This window comes from Crocodylus siamensis, chromosome 3 (assembly GCF_052110815.1).
Source record: "Crocodylus siamensis isolate JL-2025a chromosome 3, ASM5211081v1, whole genome shotgun sequence".
Taxonomy (NCBI): domain Eukaryota; kingdom Metazoa; phylum Chordata; order Crocodylia; family Crocodylidae; genus Crocodylus; species Crocodylus siamensis.
Window position 1 is genome coordinate 165,022,529 of NC_143397.1, and position 20,263 is coordinate 165,042,791.

General features: G+C 40.7%; 1 protein-coding gene across 2 annotated transcripts in view; it reads right to left on the reverse strand.

Moving 5' to 3' along the window:
* Positions 1 to 81: 81 nt before the first annotated feature.
* Positions 82 to 20,263, reverse strand: part of GNAL (G protein subunit alpha L) — a 316,776-nt gene continuing 296,594 nt past the window's right edge. For both annotated transcript variants that reach the window (XM_090039652.1, XM_090039653.1), the window contains exons 7-12: positions 11,961 to 12,034; positions 10,829 to 10,887; positions 10,292 to 10,412; positions 9,087 to 9,217; positions 7,504 to 7,571; positions 82 to 1,585 (exon numbers count right to left, since the gene is read on the reverse strand). In XM_090039652.1, the coding sequence (XP_089895778.1) occupies positions 1,439 to 1,585; positions 7,504 to 7,571; positions 9,087 to 9,217; positions 10,292 to 10,412; positions 10,829 to 10,887; positions 11,961 to 12,034 (600 nt within the window). In that variant the 3' untranslated portion in view covers positions 82 to 1,438. The remainder of the gene's footprint in view (positions 1,586 to 7,503; positions 7,572 to 9,086; positions 9,218 to 10,291; positions 10,413 to 10,828; positions 10,888 to 11,960; positions 12,035 to 20,263) is intronic.

Genomic DNA, 20,263 nt, shown 5'->3' on the forward strand with positions numbered 1-20,263 from the left:
AGGGTTTACACCTTTTTTTTTCTTCTTTCTTGCTATTTACTTGCACAATGAAAGCTGCTGTTGGTACAAAGATTGAAGAGCTCTATAGAATGGTGCTTTACACATTCACAATTGGCTTCTGCAATTGTGAAGTTCTATGAATGACCAAAGAATTACCAAACATAGTTTCTAAAGATAAAGAAAAAAAAATCCTTGATTCCCATTAAAACAACACCAGGTTGCAATTTGGACACTTGAATGAATTCCAATGTTTTAAAGCTGAGACTTCAAAAGAGAAAGGCATGTTGCTGCAACATCCGGTGACTGTAATACCTTACTTGGAAAGGTAAGTGGTTAATTTGCATAATTTATAATTTTTTATACTAAAGAGCATTTTTATATAAACCAGAAAAAAAACCCTAAACTCTACAGATAAAGTTCTTACCTCCAGTCACTGCTGCAGGTAAGGTTGACATCAAGCTGTACAGCGCAGTCAAAAACATACTTACATCTTAGCTCATTTTACAGGTACAGCCATAATCAAGGCACAAAGATCTTCTACAAGTATTTTTCTTCAATAAAGTTGTACAAAATAATATTACATTTTACAGTCTGTACAATATAATAAACCAGCAGTAAAACAAAAAATATATATAGGGGAGAGGACTGTTGTCCAAGAATGATCTAAACTAAGAGGATCATTTGTGGACAGCACAAATAACTGAACTGAGGGTGGTAATTTTTCTGCCTAGATGCAATAGGCTGAAAAAGTAGCTGTAATTCAAATGCCTGAGGTGTGCAGAGACACTTAGCCCCAAAACCCCAGAAAAATTGCTTATCTTCACTATTCCTCTCATTGTCTACTCTACTTCCTATGCCAGTAACGGCTTAAAAGAGGAGGTCACTTTATCAGTTGACCTGCAACTCAGTAATGCTAAAAACTGTGACAGAGTAATAAATATTGTGGTGCTGCTACATTGTGTGTATACTTCCTCAACAGTATTTAATAACCTGATACAAAGTGCATTATTCTTTTTTTCACCTATCAAGTACTCTTCGATGTCATGTTAAAAAAAAGGAACCCGCACACAGGGATAGTTGTGACTTTAGTGTCATCCAGCTGAGAGATACCAGTTTGAAGTAACATTAACCTGCTTGAAAAATTTAGCAGGTTATGTTCAATTAAGGGGAAAAAAAAAACTAAGGAAAGAGAGGTAGCCAGAGGGCTTAGTGGAATGATAAAGAAGTGGCACGTCAAAATAAAGCACACAAATAATCCCAAAAAAGCATGGAAGAAAAGAAACCCAAACTTGGTTCCAATCAGCTTAAGGGTTAAATAATCAAGGTAAACAAACTGATGGGACTGACATTTCTATAATATATTCTTCCACCCTGTGTGGGGTAATAGAGAGACTAAGGAGCAAAGAATTTAAAACCACAGGCTCCACAGTGATCCCAATCACAAGAGTTCATACTGGCGAAGATGCATTCTCTGAATTATGTCTCGACAGTCGTTGAACACTCTGCGGATGTTTTCTGTGTCCACTGCACACGTGAAGTGGGGGTAGCAGTAATGCTTGCCGTCTCCAGTTGCCGTGCTTATCCTCTGCAGAAAAAATGAGACAGTAAGGAATGATTCCTCAGGGCTGTGTACACAGGAGTTACTTCTTCCAGTAACCACATGAACTCTGAGGTTGTGTCATGTAGAAAATAATAGCCAGTTTTCAGAGATTTCTGCTTGACTAGCCAGATACAGCACTGGCATATTCTGAATAAATGAGTCAAGTAGATATACACGTATCAAGTCTCTTAGCGGGAAAGCTGTTGGTAAGCAAAGGGAGGAAATCCAGTCTAAGCCAAATTTCAGTTCTCAATTGCTTGTTTTGAAGTTTTAATCCCTGCTACTAAAACTATTAATACTGTAGGAGCTGGCAATTGGATCCCATTTAGGTATCTATATTTAAATAGATATCTTGATTATGTCACTGCTAAGTTATTACAGTGAAAAAGCATTAAAGAAAGCCTAAAGTAGACATAAAATGACTGTGATTAATACAGAAATAGCCAATGAAGGAGACAACAGGGCTGTGTGCAGCCACTTCTTCTGGAACTTTTACTTCCAAATTTAAAAAAAAAAAGAGGGGAAAAAACACTTTCATTTCTCATCCCCAATTTTTGGTAGCTCTCAGTCTCTGAAGCATCCAAGCATGGGCTTAATTTCCACAATCTCCCTTACTGGGCACATGCAAACATTTCTTCACTATAAGAGACGCTTTAAGTTGCCCAATTGTAGTTTACAAGGGTTTACAATTATATCAGTTTTATACAGCTACTCTTATACCAGACAAAAACATGCTCTCTCTCCACATCCAGCTTAGTAGTTTAAAAGATAGTATGATTAGCCCCATATACAACACAAGCCATGTCTACATTGCAATTAATGCTACTTGCCTTCACTGTGTAGCAAACTAATTTACTGTGTGGTAAGTGCCTGTATGTGTAGGCAGTGATGCTTTACTGCACAGTAGGTTAGTCTACTGCACAGTAAAGTGTTTCATGTAGACACGGCCAGAGGGTCTGCCCAAATAGTTTTACCATTTTCAATTATCTGTTTGATAGAACTCACTGGCAATTGGTGGCCTACCTTATTGGTTTTACAGATGGGCAGTATATATAGAAAATGGACTGGGATCCTCACGATTTACTGCTGAACATTTGCATTCAGCGGAGATGTCAAGTACTGAATGGATATGGAAAAAGAAGCATCCTTTTCCCCCCCAAAGATTTTGTTTAGAGAACTCAAAAAAGGTGCCGTCCGATTTGGAAACACTGCATTCCCTACTACTAGCAGTGACCACAAACCCTGCCCTGAGGGACCAAAAAGCTTCACAAGCTTTGTGGTTTTCCCTGTCTTGCACTAGTAGACAGAAATCCAGAAACAAGAATGTCAGATTAAAAAAGGAATCATTTAAAATAATCTTCCTCCACTCAGTCAATGAGAAAACTACTAGTGGCCTTTTTGGATCTTTTCTAAGGGCAAATATAAGATTATGAAAGGTAAAAGTATTTTTATATTTTCCCTTCTGAATCATACTGTAGGTTACCAGGGCATATTTTCTCAGTTTATAAAGAATAAAAGGGCAGATTTACCCATCTCTGTCTTTAGATTAATGTTCCATATGGTCTGTTTTCAATACAGTAATTGCTCTTACACAGGATCAAACTTTTAAGAGAGGTAATTTTAAAGGACTAATAAGAGCCAAAGATTTGGCAAATTCAGTGCTTAAAAATGGATTAAGTGCCTAGGCCAATTAAAAGCAGTGGTTGTTTTGGAGGATCTTTTTTGTGTAGTTTTAACTAAATTCAAAGAGTTTGCAACTGTTCCATGTCCATGCCTCCCTTGTGCTCATTAACTGTACATCAAAAAATAGGCCCCAAGGGTTAACCTATCAGAGATAAATATTGATTTTAGAACTAGATTCAGGTGATAGGTAACTTGTTCCTGCTGTATTGATTATGACTGCAAAATGAGTCAGATGAAACATTAATGTTGAACAATATATTTTTACATAGATGCATTGTTGATATGTAATACATCAAATAGCTATAATCACTGTAAAATTCCATCTCTGTTTCACTGTGGCATTCATCCAACTATGTGCAACATACTCCCATCTATGCTTGGCTGAGATTACTTGTCTGTCCCAAAGCAATGGAGGTAAACCCTAATTTGTGAGCATGGGATTAATGATATTAATCTGACAGATGCACCAAAAAGTATAATGTAGATCTGTATATTAAATATAAATTAAATTTATATATGCTATATTACATATATTAGATGCTTCACAGTTTTTTCACATATCCAGGATAAGTAATATTTCGTCACTTTTACAAAGTGCAGAGCCATAATAATCCATTGAGAACAAGCAGAGAACACCTAGTTGATCAGAGGTTTTTTTTGTCTTTCTGGAAGAAAATGTTTGGACCCAAACTTAAGTTCTACTCTCCCTGCACTCTTTCATGGAGGCTTTTCTTTTTGTACAAAAACCTTGGCAGAGATCAGGACTAGACTGTTCAAACTACTTCCAAGTCACTTCCATTCTTTGCAGTTACTGATCTAAAAATACCTATTCATGCTGCCTCTAAAAGCTATTTCAATTGCTTCCATTTATATATGCAGGCATGCTTCCTTCAAGGAAGACAATCTCAATGTGTTGTGATTTTCATCTTCAAGAGGAGACTGGATAGGCATCTGGCTGGGGTTTTATGACCCCTCCCACTCCCAGTGCTCCTTCCTGCCCATGGCAGGGGGTCGGACTAGATGATCTGTCTAGCAAGTGAACGGTTTAGAGTCTGTTCAGATGGGGCACTGGGTTATTTTTCATACTGCATTTATTACTTACTCTCCAACCTAGACAAAGTGGCCTTTCAGCACCAAGGGTTCAAAGCAGTTCAAATCCCCTATGATCACTTACAGCTTCACACGTCCCTGTTCCATACACTATGCCAAATGACTTCTATAGTGCTAACAAGGGACACAACTCAGATCCATCTCCTTCAAAGCCCAAGGCTCTGTCACTTTGAGCTATTTGCATTGTGCTTATCTTACATAATGCTTGTGTAGTACAAAATGTGTAGTACAAAGCAGGCAGTTCACCAGGATATGCGGGGAACATCCAGTTACACTTGTATGTCTGTGTTCTGACACTTAAGCAACCTTCTCATTTTAGGAAATACTGTATTATATTCTAAGGAGTTATATTAGACTTGTATTAATACAAGTGAATGCCTACTTGAGGGAAAAAAGACCTCACACTTAAATTTAGTAGATTGCAAGAACGCATTTCACATTGGCTGCCTATATTTATACACAGGTCAAGTTGGCTAGGATTCTTCTGAAAGGAACAAATCATTCCATTTTTGGAACTCCTCTCAATTTATTCAAACAGTAGCTGCTTCAATTCCAGTAGTGAATTTTTCAGATTTTTAAAAACAAAAATCCAAATGAATGAGATTTGTCCTGCTAGCCTTTCTGTAAGGCCAGTTCATATAATGGAGGTGTATCAAAGCAAAACATGCACAGTAGCAGAAACTTGCATATAGAACATCAGGGTTTGAGTCTGGAGAATCCTAAACACTGAAGGCATAAATGCTGTACTTGCAAAGTCATAAGGCTATCTTACTGGACTGAACATGTAACCTGACCTTAAGACACAGAGCTGGATCCATCAGGCTTTGGGGTGGTAAGCCAAACAGCATATTTCCTGCTGTGCCCTAGTCAGTTATTTCATATATAGGATGCTCACAACCTACTTTTCCTCTGAATTTCCACTGGAAGAACTACAGATGGGCAACAACCTTAGAAAAGTCAGGCCTGATGTTTGCTGTCCATCTACTGGTACAGTTCGTAATGCAAGGTAGAGGCGTATTCACATTTAAACATACTTTTTAAAATTATTTAATTAGTCTGCATTTTATTTACACAACTGGCCCCCAGTCAGGGTCGGCAGATGGAGAGTTTTTGGAGCTGCAGGGCACCAGGTGCAGTTGTAGTGGATTACCAACCCAGCACACATGAATGCAAAAGAATACATGTAGATTTGCCTGAACGGTCTTTGAAAGCAGAAGACAGCAGGACAAGAAAAAAAATTTGGATTGTTTATAAAAACAACTGGAAAGAAAAATGTAACTAGAGGCAGTGAGACCACTCAGCAAAAGCAAATCAAACTCTTTTTCTCTCATTCCTTAAGAAATTGGGTCTCTTCTCTAATCTGTGAAACACCAAACTCCACTGGTACAGTCTGTGTTTCTTTGCTCTTCCTGGGTATGTCTACACATGCATTAACATGCTTTAGTTAACGCACATTAAATCTAGTAACTCTGGGCATTTTTATATGTTTTGTAGGACACAGTGCTGGGTGCTTTAATTAGAGAGCTGTGCTAATTAAAAGTGCGCGCGTGTTACATGTATCAGTGTCACTGCACACACCCAAGCTGAAAAAATGGCAGTGGGGCGCTTTGATATAAAACTCATTGAATGTGTTTTATTTCAAAGCATGCCGCTGCCATTTTTTCAGCGTGAAGATGTGCAGTGATGCTGATACATAGGACGTGGAAGGTTGCTGGGGCATGTCAATTTTCATGCTCCAAGCTCTGTACACATGTACAGCTGCCCTCCATTGTGAGCTATTAGGAAAATATGCATGAGCCTGCACTGAGTGCTCTTAAAAGTGCCTGTCGCTACATCATGTGCATTTGTATAAATGGCAAAATGCGTGTCAATGCTGAGAAAATGGTGGTAGTGCGCTATTGAACTAAAACACATCAAAGGTGTTTTAGTTTCAAAGTGCACCACTGCCATTTTCTCAGCCTGATGTGCATTTTGCTGTTTACACAAATGTGTGCAATACAGCATCGGGTGTATCAGTTTGTGTGCTCTGCAGACTCAATTATTCGAGTCTGCTCTGACATACTGGATTTCTGGCGTGGTGGATGCAGACAAATGCATGTGTTTAAATGCCCCATGGCTTTTAAGTGATGCTTAATGCGCATTAGCCTATTTTAATGTGCATTAAGTATACAGCATGTTTTTAGCGATACTTTAATGTGCATTAAAATAGGCTAATGTGCATTAAAGTGCCCACTGATATAACAAAATCCTTCTTTTCACAAAAAGCTGAAAGTTTCTCTTTCTAAATTGCCTCAGAACTACTTAAAATGTAATGCAGAAGTGCTATCCCAGCCTTACTTGCCTACTGTCCCACTGAAAGCATTCTTTCTCTGAGGTTGTCTAATGATGTATTAAAGATATGAATATTTAACACTATTATATTTTTCAAGATTTATATAAGCATATATAACCTCTGCCCCTGTGTGCCTTACAGCACTTAAATCAAGCTACATTTTCAAAATGGCAATTTCATTGGCTAAGTAAGAGGCTTATCAAACAGCTAAGTTTTGTAAACAGCTGAGTTTGTTGTGTCCAATATCTGACAGACTAAAACACAGACCTTTCTGTAACAGTAGCCCTGTGACAGAATGGCACTAACTTTGACAAATAACCTAGTTGTATAGTCAGCTTAGGGGTATTAATATGTGTTATGCACTGGGAGTAAGCTTTTATAGATACATTCAGAAAAAAAAATTCATTATCCAGAAACAGGTGTATTAGTCTGGGTTACTGCAGATGTGTGCACAATGGAGAACAAGAACAAGAACAAGAAGAAAGAGGAATGCAGTCTGGCTCCGAAGTAGACTCTTTCCAGCTTTCCCACTGATAAACCACATGGATCTTGGCACCTGGGATTTTTTGTGTTTGAGATTTACCATTCTTTAACAGGGAAATAAACACATTGGACACTTGAAAAAGGCTAAGAAATGCATGATTGAGAAGACCTAGGAAAGAGCTGGAAGACTCTTCTACCTTTGTTTGACAATGCCACCACACCTCTATAAACCCACTGTGTTTAATAACAGAATTTTCTGTGATGTTGCAAGATGCAAGTTTTTAAAATTACTCACTAAAAACTCATCCCGGATAAAGAACTTGGCTCTTGTGACTTTGGGATCTTCTCCTGCATCTGGTGTTGCTGTTTATTAAAAATAAATTGCATCAGATAAATGAAATAAATAATCAGCTATTTTAAACATTTAGTAAGTAAAGGGTAGTCATTCCTGTAAGAATTAAAAACATAAACTGTCTACTGTATACTCACAATTGGTATTTTAAAATGTAAAGACACTGTATAATCAGCATTGTAATACATTTCTGAATATTCCATACCTTTTAAGAACAGCAGCTATGAATAAAATGGGAAATTATTTATGGTGCTATTGATCACATCAAACATTAAACAGTTGGTAGCTCTGGCACCTTCTTTCTTACATCCAACATTTTATTCACATGAATAGACATACATACAAGGATTTAATCTGGTAAAATGTGATTAGAAAGAATGGCTAAACTGTTCAGATTTCTTTTACTATGAAATGCCCCTCAAGCCTGTCCATAAAGCTGCTACATATGTAGTAGTTTAGCTTCTAAATAATATAATCAATGCAAAAGGGCACACTTTTCTTTAAAAAGAAATGGCCTTTTAAAAAATTATATAACTTTTCTTACAACAGTGATCTTTCAGTAATCCAGCAGAAACCAGAACAGATTTCACTATAAAATATTTAAGATTATTGGAACAAACTTGTGGCTTTTGTAATGGAACAAAAGTGAAATGAGAAAACAGCAACTCAACAGTTAAACATTCTGTTACTTTGTGTTCTGTTCCTAGCTTTGCTAATTAAAGCACAAAATATTATATATTTAAAATATAAAAACAGTTTTTGCCTATTTTTCTGGCATTAAGATTTCATAATTTATGTAGTTATTAACACTTTTCTCCTCTGCTCAGTTTTTCCAGGTGTTTATTAGACAAAGATGCCTGGGTTCACATTTATGAATGCATCAAATAACAAAACTGCTCTTACATGGCTGGAAAGGCCAGATCTACAGTCAGTGAATATTATCTTAGTATTTGTTCAAAGAGTAGATCTTAAAGAAAGCAAGCATCTGATCCTGTGCTTCACTTCCATGAATAGCACAGAAAGCTTTGCCAAAACAGAAGAAGCGCACAGGGGAATGTGTGATCTAGAGGAGAAGTGAGGATGAGAAGAGAGAGTGTGCATAGGTGCCTTTACACCATCTTTGGCTCCCTTATTGCTGAATACAGTGTACAGTGCAGCCCAGAACTGCAGGCCCCATAGCAAGCATGGGTTTGCTCCCATAAGCAGCTTCTCTTACTGCCTGCCAACACTGGGACTTGCTTGAAGGCAGAGCAGGGATGTTTTACTGTACCTGTATCAGGTACCTTGTCCAGCTGTTGTTGTTTACACACCACTGGAGCAGCATCTGTTCCTCAGAGTTTACTACTCAGATAAAAGAAAAGGCCTTCCTGAAGGCAAGCTTCTCTCTTGGTGTGTACTGGTGCATGTACCATATCTCTTCACAGTGGTGCACCGCTAGTCAGTTCAAGAATCTGAGAGCTCTGTGGCATTTGCTGAAAACAAGGATTATACCTGCTTCTTAAATTCCAGCAGCTAAAAAAGCTTACCATCCTCAGGTACAGTGTAATTCACATATTCAGGAAAGTAATCTTCGATTTTAGATTTCCCTGCCAAGACTTTTTCAGCCAACATGTCCTGTTTGTTCAAGAACAAAATGATAGAAATGGTCCGTAGCCACCTGTCAAAAACAAACCAGATGTTGGTGCTATTTGCAGTGCATTTATCAGGCAAGCATTTCACATCAACAGAAATCTCTGTAGCTGATGATTTTGTGTGTAGTCTAGTTAATCTTAAAAATAAGTGAATTAAACTAATATTTCAGTTATTTTGAACTCACACCTGCACTGGATAATAAACTTTTAAAAATACATGTTAGACACTGATGAAAGAAACAGGCTAAAAAGGTTTTCTTGATTAACCCACTGATGTCAAGATAGGAAACACTTATGCGAGGTATAAAATTGCTAGCACTTTCTAAAAGCATTATACTCAGACAATAAATACTAGAGTTTTCTAATGGGTGAGTATGCGTGTAGTTCTTGTAAAGCAGTGGAGAAATATTGGAGATCACTTACTCTTTCTGTACATTTTTTCTAACAGCTGTATTTGAAATGACTAGTAGTTCAAACGTACTAGTATCCTACATCTTACAGTGGCCTGAGGCAAGTGAGTATGATGTCTAACCCACATTTGTGATAATAATGTCCCAGGCCATTTTTTGAGACACTGAACCACAGGTATTTGTGCTTAAAATCCTTCCTTATTGCATCTGGAAATCACTGCATGTTGTACAGCATAATGATGGACATTTCCTTATAATTTTCATTATCTTACACTGCACATCATTTTGACAATGCTGCCCTTATTCTGAATTAGGTCTCTATTCAAACTGTTATCTGGTTAGCAAGTTTATCACTTACAAATATGGTAACAGTACTGCTAAACAACAAATCTAAGTACTTGGCAATGGGGCCTATTCATAAGCAAGGTATCACTGTATTCCATTGCGTACCTGTACACTGGCTGTTTTATTTTAAATATTTATCTGTCAAATGTTAATATGGTAAGGAAAGGTAGTTTAATTTAAATATATGTAACTGCACTAGAGAGCTACTGATATATATTTGCTTTTAATTTATCTTACTGTTTAACCAATTAAAGTTTGAAGAATGCTTAGAAAAATGAAGTGCTAACTACCAATTTTCCTAGTGACTAAATTAAGATAACCATTTCCAAGAGGTTTAATAATTACCTATTATTCCAGATACTTTTGAAGAGGTCCAGAGATTCCCGTAGTCTGTTTGTGTTATTATCTTCCCTTATTACCATGTTGTAGCTGCTACAGGCCACAACAAAAATGATAGCCGTGACATCTTGGGGGACACACAAAAGAAAAGAGAGAGACCGCAAAATGTTTTAGTTACCCCAAACAAACTCAGCAGGGTAATACTTCAACACAACCACACAATGGCTCCCCAGACTTCTCCACAATATATATTATAACACAGAGCTGAAGAAATATTTGTGATACTGGGTTTTGCTATTAAAACACATGCCATTTTAATCTGTTCATGTAAATGAGGTTTTTATTTTAAACATCATTTCAATAAAGAAATGTAAAAGTGAAGAAGGAGCACCAAACTGATAAAGTAATTAAAAGCACTTACATTTTAATGGGACCGATTTGTTTAAGTTCAGTGTAAGTGAAAAATAAGAAGAAAATTAAAAAACTTGTAGCAGAAAATAAATACAGATTACAAATGTGGTGCAGAACTGAGAAATTACTCACCATTAAAACACTGAATCCATTTTCTTCTTTCATCTCTCTGGCCACCTACATCAAACATGCTGTTAAAAAGCCATAGGACGTTATATCACTTGGGTGCACTGGGAAAGTCACATGAAGCGTGCAATTTAAAAAGTCTGACAGCTTCAAGGAGAACATCAGCAATAAAATGTTCCCTGAAGAGAAAGGGGGTTCCTGAAACTGTGTTCGGTGTCATCAAGATGTAAAATTCAATCTGCTCTGTCTTGCACAGTGCATTGTACTGAATTCCTAAAGAAAATGAAACTCTTCTTAAGAAGATGGTAGATTTTTAAGCTTTTAGAACAACTTGTAGGTTGGGTTTAAATAGAAAGCCTGACAATGTGCTTAGATATACCACAATCCAACAGACATGGCTTTCAGATTACAAAATTTAGTGGTACTTGTCCAGTAAATGGAAGCATCCAGGTAAAATTCTTGCCCAAGCCATGCTGACACACTTATTTGCTCTAAAATAATATTATTTTATATTATATACAGAATAAGCCCAATGAGGAGTATGTAGAAAACTATATACACTTTAATAGAGATACAACAGTGGTTTTCAACCTGTGGTCACAGACCCTTGAGGGTCCACAGACTATGTCTAAGAGGTCTGTGAAAAAATGACTACGATCAATCAAAAGTATGTGAATACCCACATTTACAATTCCAAGGGGGCTGCACCTCCACTCAAATTTTTCTAGGGGTCTGCAATGAAAAAAGGTTGAAAACCACTGAGATGCAACATAAACACTCAAACCGCAGAGACCACGATTCTCCAGAAGAAGGAGCATGTTTAATTCTTTGGGCCCAATTATACAAATGCTTACTCATGTAAATATTATTCCTGGAGTCTGCACGCTGTTGCCCAGAGAAAGGAAGTAAACATTAACAGTGAATTAATAAGAAATAACAGCTCAACCCCGAAACATCAGGAGATGCTTCTATCAATTTCTGCCCTCTCTGAGTAAAAGCCGGTTATATTATGTCCTATGGAGACAAAAGCTGTGTGAAATACCAAGCCTACAATATAAAGGATGAGGTGAAACATCTGAATCAGATGTTTCTGAACTAGTGTGATTCGGTAATCATAATTTATTACTAATGCACTTACTGAAAATTTACTTTATCTACTTGAAATCTTGTTTCAAAAATCCCTGATGTCAAAACTCTGCATCTTAAAAGGTCCTGGAATAAGAACATAGAAAAAAATCAATAGCATTTTTGCATCCTTTCTTAACAAGTACAACTAATTCTTTAGATTAAAACCTTTCATGCTTAATTTAATTAACATAAAATCTGACCAGTGTATAAGCATTTATATGTTTATGATAAATACAGTCGACAGAAAAATAAAATACTGTAACTACATCTGACCAGAATCTTGAATATGCAGAAGCAGGGGGACATCAGATATATAGTCTTTTAAACATTTTTCTGAAATCTTTTATAGATATTCTTATAAAATGCTATGTGTGATGTGGATAATGTAATTAAATTACATAAAAGATATTAAATGTATTATGCGAGCAACAAAGTCAAGCTCTCAGAAGTTAGAGAACTGCCTGGGTAACTTTAGTTCTGTCTCTTTGTGCATGGAATGAGCCAGGTGTCCTATGGAAAACATAGTATATAACCAAATAATTGAAGCTTTTATCATAATGCAGAAGGAAACAAATCAGGTTGCATGCACAACTGTCAATCTGTCATTGTCTGTGTTTTGACTTTCTAATGTAATTTCTAATGTAACCCCCTCACACTGCACCATCATCAAGGTGAACCCTGAATCTTCAGCACTGCTGCACAAATTTCTATGTTTTCAACCACTCGAATAACTGTATTTGCTGGCAGCAGCAGAAGGATGCTTTCTTAGGATTGGAGTGAAACCTTTTTCTCTCCATCTTCATTTTTCCTCCCCTTCTGCTTTCCCTTCCTGGGAGTAGTGGAAGTTCCTGTCCCCTATAGGTTACTCTAAGAAAGTGGGATGAGCTCCTGAAGTTGGGACGCTGTACGACAGAGCCCAGCAAACTTTTGTGAGCTAAGAGAGCTCTAAGTCCATTTGAACTCCAGTCCTACTACTGGAAATTGGTGGGAGAGGATGGAGAAAACGCAGCAAACTCCACCTGGAAAAGGGACATGTAGCACAGGCTGTTCAAAGACCCCCAGGGAGGGGAAGTGGAAAAGGAAAACGGAACGGAGAGGACAGTGATGCAACTGGACCTGGAGACAGCGAGGACAACAGGATCATCATCAGCAGAAGTGACAGCGACATTGATGGTGACAAGGATTGTGAATGAACTGAGACTGTACACCCCAACCAGGGCTTGAACTAAGGAACCGTGATTGGGTTAGGGAAGGGCAGCGGGTGGGTGCACGAGGGCACAAGGAACCAGGTGAGTTTATTGTAACAGGTGGGTGGGTTTCTTAATGCGGCTTGAGGTGTGATGGAAATTTTATGACAGAGGATGCGCGCGTGCGCATACACACACACATATATTCCCCCCCAACTAAAAAAAACACTGAGATGTCCCATTCCTCCCCAGGAAGCTGGAAAAGGGAAACATTGGGACCATGTCCTGAAACCATCCTATCTCAATTCTCTATGCTCATCCCCCATCACTAGAGTTGCCACACTTGTTACCAGGCAGTTCCACCAATAAATCAGGCACTGTGCTAGTTAGCACAAATCCACCTTTGACATATTTTTGAGTTCTGTTATTATTCTGGCCTATTGACAAAAAATGTCTGATGTCTGCAGGAAAGAGAAAGAAAATAGTTATTTTGAATGGTTCCTTCTCAACCAAAGCTAGGCATCATTTCATGGGAAACAGAAAAAGATGCTTTGCTAGCATAAATGTTTTTTCCCTGATGCATATTAAAGAACTGCTGCAAGAGTGGAGGTAAGAACCTCTCAGACAAAATGGACCCAGGAGAAAATTTTAGGAGGTGTTAGTAGGGAGTTCCTTATCCCCTTCACCAACAATATACTTACTGGCACTGACTGCACCTATTGAGAGAAGCTCAAGAGGAACAAATGGGCTTAAGTATGTAAAGACACTGAAATCAAAGAGGAAGATGTGTATTGTCCCATTTTTCTCCAGTGGCGAGAGGAATCTTGAGATAGAAGTCAGGTCATGATTCTAAGGACTGATCATATATGTCTTACTAAGGCTAATGTTCTCTGAAACAAGCATTTCCAAGTCCAAAATCACCATTTTCTCAGACAGTGTTAATAACGGGTTGTTGACATATCCCATTCCTACTTTGTACTCATTTTTCCCTTTGATTTTTACCTCGCAAATATTGTTTCTAAATACCAGAATGAAGAATTACTTGTCACTATCTCGTATTTCAGGAATTTTGCCACATCCAGACAAGTGCAGCTATGCGGTATGTGGTGCTACAGACATGTATGTGGTGCCACATACTGCACATGCAGCTGTTCTCCACACTGCGAGGGGGCAGCGTGAGGGTTTTTTTTTTTTGACTCTTGGATATCCAGGGGTCACAAAAAACCCCACACAAACCCCCCGCAAACAAAGAGCAGTGTACACAGGGCAGCCCCACTCCGGCTGCCAGCCAGGCTCTGAGCAGCAGGATCACCGCTGCTGCAGCCCCAGGAGGCCCCTGGGACCCCAGGTAATGTTGCTGGGGCCAGCACAGTTGCTGGCCCCAGCCTTCCCTACCCCACCCCGGGGTAACCCAGAGGGCATGCGGCACAAGTGTTCCCCACGGACAACTAGCAGCAGCACAAGGTGTCCTGCTGATAGTTGTCCCCAGGGAACCAAACATTCATGCTTGTGTGGACATGGCCTTATAGAGCATCCCTATGGTTTTGCGGTTCAGCACTGGACCGGGAACTTGGGAGGCCTGAATTCTATTCCTTGTTTTGCTACAGACTACCTGTATGATCTCCGGCAAGTCACTTAAATCTCTCTGCACTTCAGTTACGCATCTGTAAAATGTGCCCATACTTTCCACCTTCCACTCCCTCTATGTATTTGGATTGTGAGCTTTTTTGAACAGGCAGGCACTCTCTTTTTACTACCTTTATGTCCAATCTAATGTAATGGGACCCTTAATCACAGTTGGGGCTTCTAGCCATTACTATAATACATATAATGAAAATGGCTAACATGAGAAGCAGTTTATGTTTGGACAGCCATTTTGACTACAGGATTATCAACATACCCTTGCCATATGTGGTGCCACAGACAAGGGCTTCATCCTAATATGGCAGCATTGCAATCAAAGTTATCACAAATATTTTAAGCATTGTCATTACAGAGCTGAATAGAGGTAGCATCAAGGCATTTGGGAAACATTGTGAAACTGACATGAAAACTGGTAACTTAAGAAAACAAAATTAAAAAATTGCATAAAAGGGACAATAGGTTTAATGTTGCTCCAGGAGCTACTGACAAATAAGTTTGATCCTAGACTGCAAGTTTATAAAAGATGGATTTGTGTACAGACATTATTTAACCCAAACTGTTCAGGTCTAACTGAAAATACAGAAGTATTGTTTCAGCATCACAGTGGTGCAAAAGATACAATAACCTACAGGCTGCAGCTATGACTCAAAGTAAAACTATGGCCACATACAGGCATTATGTTTCTATTGGGAGATCTGCTGCCCTCCCAGTAGAAATTATGAGCATACATTCAATTTCTCTGAGGGAAACGTGCCTCCCCCAAAAGAAAGGTCTTCCAGGTGTCAACCATCTCCCATGCGAGAAACTCTCACAACAAACACCAGTATGCTCCCCTCTAATCTGGTCTGGGATATGACTGAAGCAGCAGGGCAAAGCCTCTCAACCTGCTCCCAGACCAGTCCCAGGCTGGGGGGCAGGAGGTTGTTATTCTTTCCACTTTGCTCCCAGCGAACAGGAGCAGGGTGGAGGAACAGCTGATTCTGGTCTCTGCCTGTTCCCCAGACTGGGGCTCCCGGTTTGCAGAGTAAGCAGAAGTGTGTGTGTGTGGGGAGGAGCTGGGAGATGGGGGGGTTTGCACTGCTGCTCCCTCATCAGGTGGCAAAGCCTGCAGGGCTAGGAACTGGGGTGGGGAGGGCTTTCCTGGCTTGAGTTCATGACATTGCCACCCTACCTAGCTTGGATTTCAGAGAGATTCAGAGGATTTCTACTGGCAGAAATGAATGGCTGTCAGTGGTCTATGGCTAATCTCTTACACAAAGCCTAAGTTAGTATTTTTCCATAGGTAACATGTATATGTGATAGTTGGGAGGGAGGGGAAGGATACAAGACATCCTTTCTAGCAGTTTTCTGTCTCAGCAAAGCAGCACTCAATGAACAAATACACTGGGCAGGCTGCCACCTCAGCTGCTTCATCTTGCATTCTTTCATAGGAAGCCCTTGCAGATCTCTGAGTTTTCTATATACAGAAAGGCAGTGAGTCTCAAGTTATAGAAAAAACAGGCCTGGAAGGGACCTCAGGTGTCTCAGTTCAGTGGTGTTCAACCTTTTTGCCCAACAGCTCAGATTGGCAATGCCTGGTCCATCTGTGGGCTGGATTTGGCTGGTGGACCCAATCTGGAGCCCAGGGTGGACGCAACCTGCCCTAGGGCCATGTGGACAGGGGTGGGGGACAACCTGGCCACAACTCAGGCCTACAGGGTGGAAACGGGCCTTGACCTGGATCCAACCTGGCCCTTCAGGGGGAGGGAACATTGCTTAGCCCTGATCCAGACATTGGGGAAGGGGAGGGTGCATGGTCCAGCCCCAACCAAGGCCTGTAGTGGGGAAAAAGGGCAAGGCCCTACCCCGATCCAGCTGCAGAGGGAGAGGGGGCATGGCCTAACCCATCCCTGTGGGACGGAAAGGGGGCATGGCTCAACCCTGGTTCACTTGCTGGGGGGAGGGGAGAAAGGGCCATGGCCCGACCCCGATCCAGCCCTAGCGGGGAACTGGACATGGCCTGGCTCTGGTGGGGGGTGGGAAGAGGGGGCACAGCTACCACATGAAGCCTAGGGTTTGGGAATTTGGCAGCGGGGAGGGTGGCTGTATTAATGGCCACTGCTCCCCCACTGCCCCATTTTCTGACCTGTGGGGAGCTCTGCAGGCCAGATGCAATGGCTCTGTGGGCCACATTTAGTCCCTGGGTCAGAGGTTGAGCACCCCTGATCTAGACCAAGCACCTGATCAGGCAGGATCATCCTTGTCTAAACCAACATGGACAAAGGCTTGTCTAATTTGCATTTAAAAACTTTCAGTGATGCAATTCCATAATTTCTCTTGTTGATCTATTCTAATTCTTGACTGTTTTAATAATCAGAAAATTCTTCGAAGTGTCCATCCTAATGCCTGGGTATACCTCTTTACTTCTTGTCCTTTCCTCTGTGGACAAAGAGAACAATGGATTATCGTCCTCTGTACAACATTTTTTGCATTTGAAAATTGTTATCAAATCACCTACCATTTTTTCCTTTTTCCAGACTAAATCATCCCAATTCTTCTAATCTATCCTCATACGTCATATTTTTTGCTCCATATTTGCTGCCTCTTTTGGACTCTTTCTAATTTGCCCATGTGTTCCTGAAAGTGCAGTGTCTAAACACTGTATGTACTCCAGGTGAGGCCTCCGGAGTGGGGAACAGAATAGAAAAATTACTTTCTGTCACTTGTACATGACACTGCTATCAATTAGCCTTTTTCAGTCCTGCATGGTTTATTTTCAGCCAGCGGTCCACTATATCTCCTCGAGTCTTTCTTTACACTAGTGTAGCCTAGCCAGTTGTTCCATGTTTTGTATTGTGCATTTGGTTGCTCTTTCATCAGCATAGTACTTTTTCCTGATTGCATTTAATTCTGTTTATTTTAGACCATTTTCCCAACTTATCAAGCTCCAACTTGCCTGCTGTCTATTGTGTCATCTTACCACACTTTCACAGAGAAGAGTGATACCCAACATCCAGCCCTGAGCAGTTGCTGGTCCTCCTGCCACCAACATTCGGACCCAGCTCTGCACTCTGGATCTAGCCTGTGGGACTCCCCACAGGTCCAGAAATTTGGCAGTAGATGAGTGCAGCAATGTTAATTTTTGTGGCCCTGGGAGCTGAGACAATTAACACTGTTACCACATGCCACGCCACCAAATTTCCAGACCCGTGGAAAGCTCCCTGAGCTGGATCCAGCTTACAGGCCATATTTTAGTTATCCCTGCTTCAAACTGCATTTCCTTTGCTTATGCATGATAGTGTTGTGGGAGGCCGTATCAAAGTACTTGCTAAAGCTCTGGTATGATATGCTCCAGTATTTTTCCAAGTATTGTAGCTAGGCTGACCAGTTTAACTCCACAGAACCTCCCATTATCCTTTTTTAAATACAGGCACTGTACTTGCCTTCTCCCAGTCTCCTGGAACCCAACCTGACCTGTATGAGTTTCCACAAATAAAAGCCATTTTTGCAATTACTTCCGCAAACTTCTTGAATACTTTAGGATGAATCTCATCAGGCCCTGATGATTTTAAAACATCTACCTCCTTTAGGTAATCTCTAACCTGTTCTTCTCCCCACTAATGTCATTATCCTTGCTGGTAACTGTGCTTGTCAGCTGACAGTGGACCTTTTTTGTCAAGACTGAAGTAAAAAAAAACATTAAATACCAAAGCCCTCTTTACACTGTCCATTATTAGCTTCTCCTCCTTGTTCAGGGAAAGACCTAAACTTTCTTTGGACTTCTTTCTATTTCAAAGCATTTATTAAAAGTTTTTTTGTTGTTGCTTTTAATGTATCTTGCTAGCTATACCTCAATTTATGTCTTGGCTTTCCTGATTTTGTCCTTATATACCCTTATGCATTTCCTTAGTAAAATGGCCATTTTCCATTTTCTGTAAGATTGCTTTCTGAGTTTCAAGTCACTGAAGAGCTGTGTAGCCAAGCAGGGCTTCTGCTTTCTTTCTAGCTTTCTTTCACACCAGGATTGCATCTTCTTGTGCTCTTAATACCGTCTTATAAAGAACAACCTTCTCTCCTGTTTTCCCTTAGACTTGCTTCCCATGGGTTCCTGTCCACCAGTTCTGTGAATTTCTTGCAATCTACTTGTCTGAATTCCTTCTTTCCTTCCCTCCTACCTTCCTCTCTTAACATGAACTCTTATCATTTCATGATTTCCTGATCAATGGCATGCAACTTGCCTTCCACTTTTAGGCTCTCATTCACTTCATTGTTACTACTAAGCAGCAAATCAAGTCTCTCTCCAGTGTTTTTTCCACTGTCTATACCAAAAATTTACTGGACTGACAACACACTGTTACTGTCCTAGCAGGTATCACAGTAATTAAAGTGCACAGTAAGCACCAGGTCCGATAATTGGGATAATTTAGTTATTTTAAAGTGCTGTTCACCTTGTATGGTACCTTTCTTTTCCTAATACACTGTCTATATTTTCTTCCTAAACAAGTTGTACTCATCCATATCAATCTTCCAGTTGTGTGAATAATCCCATGAAATCTCAGTAATCCCAATTAGGTCGCAAGATTGCTGTCGCAGGGGCACTCTGGTGCCCTGCTCCTAAGAAGGGATACAGGTGCCGGTTGCTGGGGCAACTGCAGTTGGTCAGCTGACCGGGGGGGCGGGGCAGGGCCTGGAGTATATAAACAGCCCAGGCTAAAGCCTACCAGGCAGTTTCCTCTGGCAGCCTGAGCAGTGGGAGCTCTGCTGCAGAGCAGAGCAGAGCACAGCAGAGCAGCCCGACCATCCAAGTGTCGGCATGAGGATACGGGGTAGAGAGAACTCTGACAGGGAGGTATTGAAAGAGGGCCAGGGTTGCGTAGAATTTATGTTATGGCCAGGAGGCTTATTCTGGGTTACAGCCGGTTGGCTCATGGCTTAATGTTTTGGTTTGGTTGTATGTGTAACACTGGAGGACTGGGAGAGGCTGTAGGGGTTGGAGGAGGCCTCAAGGGAGCTCCCCAGTAGCGGGGAGGTACCTGGTGCCCTGGGAGGGCACAGTAATTTGGTGCCAGGGAAGGCACAGCTGTTTGTGTGCTGCAGAGGGGTGCTGTGTTTTGGGGTGTCCTGACCCCAGCCCAGTGTGGGCGATGTCAGGAGGAGCTAGTGGGGTGTCCCGACCCCAGCCCAGAGGACCAGCATTGGGAGTAAAGCCCAGTGGGCATAAGGCCCATGAGGAGGGTCAAGGGGCCAGGTATGGCTATGGCCACCTGAGCCCCGAGCATGGGAAGTGCGGGAGACGAGGCCCCAGTATGGGTGAGAGCACGTGGGGAGACAGGCCCCAGTGGGGCACTGCCGGTACTGGAGAAGCCCCCGGGGAGGGCGCGTACAAGGTTAGAGGGCCCGGGGAGGGCGCGTACAAGGTTAGAGGGCCCGGGGAGGGTAAGCATACGAGTAAGATGCCCCGGAAGGGGTCACTAAGGAAGAGTATAGACACGATAACGGCCGG